Source organism: Clupea harengus, chromosome 15 (genome assembly GCF_900700415.2).
Source record: "Clupea harengus chromosome 15, Ch_v2.0.2, whole genome shotgun sequence".
Taxonomy (NCBI): Eukaryota; Metazoa; Chordata; class Actinopteri; order Clupeiformes; family Clupeidae; genus Clupea; species Clupea harengus.
The window spans coordinates 18,284,132-18,289,698 of record NC_045166.1 but is presented as its reverse complement, the minus strand read 5'-3'; the positions used below and the strand labels follow the sequence as shown (position 1 = coordinate 18,289,698).

The 5,567-nt window shown below is 40.6% G+C and overlaps 1 protein-coding gene across 9 annotated transcripts in view; it reads right to left on the bottom strand.

The window, feature by feature from the left end:
* Positions 1-2,202: 2,202 nt before the first annotated feature.
* gphnb (gephyrin b) overlaps positions 2,203-5,567 on the bottom strand; it is a 95,481-nt gene continuing 92,116 nt past the window's right edge. For 6 of the 9 annotated variants that reach the window (XM_031581389.2, XM_031581392.2, XM_031581394.2 and 3 more), the window contains 4 exons: positions 5,306-5,370; positions 4,756-4,862; positions 4,114-4,210; positions 2,203-3,753 (listed from right to left, as the gene is read on the bottom strand). In XM_031581389.2, coding sequence (XP_031437249.1) covers positions 3,620-3,753; positions 4,114-4,210; positions 4,756-4,862; positions 5,306-5,370 — 403 coding nt within the window. In that variant the 3' untranslated portion in view covers positions 2,203-3,619. The remainder of the gene's footprint in view (positions 3,754-4,113; positions 4,211-4,755; positions 4,863-5,305; positions 5,371-5,567) is intronic. The other 3 variants (XM_031581390.2, XM_012835621.3, XM_031581398.2) reach the window with 1 other exon arrangement.

The following is a 5,567-nucleotide window of genomic DNA, read 5'->3' as shown; positions in this document are numbered from 1 at the left end:
GGGTGGTGAAGACAGCGGAGCGTATCATCGGTGGCCATCTCCCTTCCGTGCAGGGCATCTACGACAGTAGATGCCTGAGAAAAGCACGGAACATTGTCAAGGACCACAGCCACCCAGGCTATGGTCTATTCACACTGCTGCCGTCTGGTAGACGCTACCGGAGCATCCGAGCACGGACTACCAGACTCACAAACAGTTTTTACCCCCAGGCTGTTAGGCTGCTGAATCAGCAACACTGAACAGTCGCCATCACCTTGTACTTCACACCCATACAAATACACTTGCTACATATATATATAAACCCACATTTTTTTTAATCTTATTTAATGTAATATTCCCCACCCTGGAAACTGCCCTTCTTGTATTTTAAACTGTTGTTACTTGTTATATGTTATTTGTTATATGTTATATGTTATTTCTGGTATGTTATTTTGGTATATGTTATTTGTGTTACCTGTTGTATGCCGTCTACTGCGTAGATTTTGGCTGCCAAGTCATAAGAATTTCGCTGCGCTGAAGAAATTTGGTGTATGCGACAATAAACACTTTGACTTTGACTTTGACTTGTTTGTACCGCATAGTATAGGGTATATTACTTAGTTATAAGAATTGAACTGAATGAATAAAATAGCTTTCTCTTGGTTGAAAAGGTCATTTAAAAAAAAAAAGAAATTGATGTGAAACCAAAGTGGGATTACGTACATTTACAAAGCAAAGACACTACACTTGGTGCAAATGGCTATAAATGCTGTGATCTGAAATTAGTTATATATAGTTTATATGATAAATGACATAACCTCAGTCATGTTTAAATGGTAAAAGGGTAATGATAGCATACCTAAAACCCATTATTCTGTTAAACATGTCCTCTGCCCTTTGTTAAAAGATACTGCCCAGGGCTGCATGAATACTTCGTATACACGATATCACAATACCACAAAAGTATATTGAACTGCTGAAAGTAATTGATTTCAGATTCATAAAAAAAGTTATTAAAAGTTATTTTTAATAAAAAATGTCCCCATTACTTTTTTCTCTTTTTTATGTAATTTCCTCTTCTATGTTGTATGTGTCAATTGCTGTCTGGTGTGGGCGGGGGAGGGTGGGGATTGTTGTTGTGTGCTTTGTTATGTTATCCTTTTCTAAACCAATACAAAGTTAAAGAACTTTTAAGAGAGCAAATTAAAGGGACCTTTAATATTATAGGCCTTGTAATAAAAAAAATCGTTGCTACTGCCATCTACAAGTATTGAGTAGGTACTGCAGTCTGCATTAATATTACGTCCACAGAAACCTGTAGCTAATACTCACTTAAATAAATAAACCATTAAATCAAGATACAAGAGGTCAGAGTACTGATAGGGTTTTGCAAAAATAGTATTGGGTTCCAGCAATAGTCATATGGGGCAGCTCTAATACCAGCATTCTTAAAGTTCAGTTCTTGGCTCAAAAAGAACCTTCTCAAGTACCAAGTACCTTGTCACTCTGTGATAGTTTTGTTGTCCACCATTGTTGGGAGAAGAGGGAAAATGGATCAGACCACAACTGGAGAAGAAGCAGCAGGCCTAGATACACACATACCTAAGAGGATACGTATGTCAGACTCTCTAGTAAGAAATAGATGATTTACCTGACGACTGGGAACAAATGTGCTGTGAACCTGCCACTGTATTGCTCATTAAGTCACAATGATCAAGATAAACATTGTAAGCCATCATTGCTTAGACAATCAGACAACGATATGTTGATGAACATGCAGCTTCCTAGTATTTTTGGCATCTTATTGGAGTTCTCAGTCATTAACTTCAATCAAGTTAGAGCTTGAAACTTGAAAGCACGCATTAGAGCATGACCGTGAATCATAAAACAACATACCCACATCAAATTTAATGGAGCTTTTTATAGTGGCTTTGGTAAAGTAAGCCCAATGTATGTTCATTTATAGTTTATCACCTAAAACACTTGTGTCTATGTGAGGCCTTCTGAATATAATGCAAAAAATGTATATTCTTGAGAAAAATAGTGACAGCTTTATGATTTGCAAGTCATATTCTTGAGAAAAATAGCGACAGCTTTATGATTAACTTCCAGTTAATGGTCCGTTAAGACTATACTTCCACACATTCCAAAAGATAGGTTTCCCCCTATAGGGCACTCTTTTGGGTACCTCAAAGGCTACTAAAGACACAGACAAATACATTATTTTAAATAATGATCAAGGATTTTATTATCATAGTCTCTTTCATCAGTTTCATATCATTACAGAAAATGTTATAGTACAGAGTTGTTGAATATCTCCTCATTGCGTGGTCACTGGCTTCCAGGACTGCTGGTCACATATGTCTGTACAATAAGGTTCTTATTTCTTTGTTTCCACTCTTTTGTACTGTACATATTTTTGTGTAGTTGGTTAAAAAGGCTGTCAGCACTTAAAGAAGCTGTTGTCTTTTTTTTCTTTATATCTATTCTTTTTTGTCTATTTTTTTTTCTTTAAAGTTTTTTTCTTTTTTTTCAAATAAAAGAGATATTTTCCCAGCAGCCCCTGGGGAAATAGGGGGGGGTTGGGGCTACACCGGGTCAAGTGATAATAAGGAAGCTTGGGGGTTCCGGGCAGTGAGGGCTTGCGTTCACATCCCATCCCATCCCAACTCCACCGTCCGCCCCGCTCCTACCCAGATAGTGACCCGAGTCTGGGGCGGCTCCGGTCCAAATCTGGCCCGTGCTGGCGTGGGTCTGAACCAGATCTGGGGCTCTTTCCGCCCCGGAGTCCGATGTGGTCTGGGTACGCAGCCGATCCTCTGCCCTTGCTTTTGGCACTGCGCACATATACAAGACTCACACGATAAACAACAAGCTAAGCTCTTTGTGAAGCCATTATGATGCACATGAATGGGAGGGTTGAGAAAACAAAAACAAAAAAAACCAACAACCGAGAAGTGTCCATTCAAACAGCAGCGCAGACAGGAAGTCGCCTCGATTCAACTTCCTACAAGTCAGCTGTAGTGGGGGATTGTTTGTAATCGTTGTGGTTTCAACTGTTTTCTCAAAAATCAAAAACAAAAGTAGTTTTTTTGTCTTTAAATAGTAAAGATGAGGAAATGATATATAGTTTTTTTTTTTTCCTGGCAGGCACCTACAGCTTTCTATTAAAATGCTACAGCTATCGATAAGGTCTAGCATTGAACACACAAAGCAATTGCAATGAAAAGAACAAAGTTGCCTTAATATAATAAGAATAATGATAATAAGAAGAATAATCATAATAATAATAATTATAATAATATATTACAGAATAAATCTCTTTTTATAATTAGATTTTTTTTCGTTAAAAGTTATATTTTTCTTTGTCTGAAATACTATATTCTTTTTAAAATTATTATTACTTTTTCCTCATAATGTACCTAGTTTGTGATCAAGATGTTGACTATACTTCAACGTTTTCCAAATCAATAAAAACTAGCTGTGCCATTGCATAATACAGAATAGTCAATGATATGTGGACATGCACCGTGAACCATCCCCTCTATTTGCATCCGGCCCCTCCTCCTCCTCTTCTTCTTCCTCCTCAGTTTCTGGCCGTGTGGGCCAAGTGACAACAAAACGTCCCCCTTTGATGACATCATAGCCGTCCTATCACCATGACGTCCACCACCTCCCCCTTGTGCAGCTCCACGTATTGCTCTGTCTTGGGAGGTAGCATCAGGAGGCCGTTAGCAGTACGCATGCTCATCAGTCTACAGCTCACCTGGTTACCTATAGATAGATAGACAGATAGATAGACAGACAGATATATATATATATATATATATATATATATATATATATATATATATATATAGAGAGAGAGAGAGAGAGAGAGAGAGAGAGAGAGAGAGAGAGAGAGAGAGAGAGAGAGAGAGAGAGGGAGAGAGGATTGGGTTAGGCTATTTTTTACTTTCTGAGAGCAAACCAAACAACCAAGGAGGAGAAGAAACGACTTCTCACACACACACACAATCAATCACACACCACACACATTCTATCTCATACACACACACACACACACACACACACACACACACACACACACACACACACACACACACACAGAGATAGAGAGGCTGGAGGCTGTACCTGTGCTCTGTGCCCATGGCAGTGGTTCCTGATGGTGCCATGTGAGAATGCAGCGGTGGTACTCAGGGCGCGGGTCCAGCTTCACATCGCACGACAGCTGCAGAGGACAGACACACACACACAGACCCACACACACAGACCCACCCACACACACACACACACACACACACACACACACACACACACACACACACACACACACACACACACACACACACACACACACACACACACACACACACACACACACACACACACACACACACACACACACACACACACACAACAACCACTCTAATTACATCACAGTCTCCAGAGACCACTGAGCCTTTGTACCACTGATTATGGTGGGGCATGTGCTCTGTTCCAATGAGCCGTTTCAGGTGTATAAATACTATCACAGAGGGCTGCGTTTGAAGGGTTTGTATGGGTGACTACTCTTCCCTTTGGCCAGATTTGGAATGGCAAATAGTATTCATAGTAGATACAGTACACATGTAATACATGGCATATATCATGCATTTACAGTATATATTGTGTATATCGGTAAATAACATTTTGTAAGTAACAGCATGTTAATGCCTTAGTGTGTGTTAGAGCAGCAGCCTTAGATAGGGGTGCGGGTAGAGGATGAGCTCTTACCCTGGCTTTGATGATGGTGGGCCGGGGGTCCAGGATGCCCTGCATCTTCCTCAGGGCGGGGATCACAAACAGGTTGCAGGTCACCACCGCGGAAACAGGGTTACCTGCCGCAGAGTGGAAAAGCAAGTGGCCTCTGTGAACTATACTTCTCTTGGACACACAGACTGTAAACACACACACTCTCTCTCACTCTCTCTCTCTCTGTCAGACACACACACACACACACACACACGTTCGTTCTCTCTCCTCTCTTAAACACACACACACATAGAGCGAGAGAAATACACACATACACACCCACACAGAGAAGGAGAGAAATACACACACACAGACACACACAGAGAGAGAGCGAGAGAAATACACACACACACGAATGCACACACAAACTCATGCTGACACAAACACAGACCCAATACACACAGCAGATAGCAGTGTCATCGAAACACCTGCCACAGAGTGGGGAAGAGTATGTGTTGAGCTGAATTCCTCAACACACACACACAAACACACACACACACACACACACACACACACATACAAGCAAAAATACCTGGCAAAGCAAATATGAGTTTACGAGCACCATCCATGTCCAAAGTCGCGAATGTTGTGGGTAGCCTATGATTGAAGAACAACACAAACTGATGACCTACCATAACAGATAACAGACACATCTACCATGTATCTATGATGTATTTATCGCCAGTCTGCAAAGCAACAGATTACACAGGTGAATTGAATTAATATCATCTATCTAACCCAATTATCTATCCTGCCACCCACGCTATCGTACACCCATCCATTCCTTTGTCTGT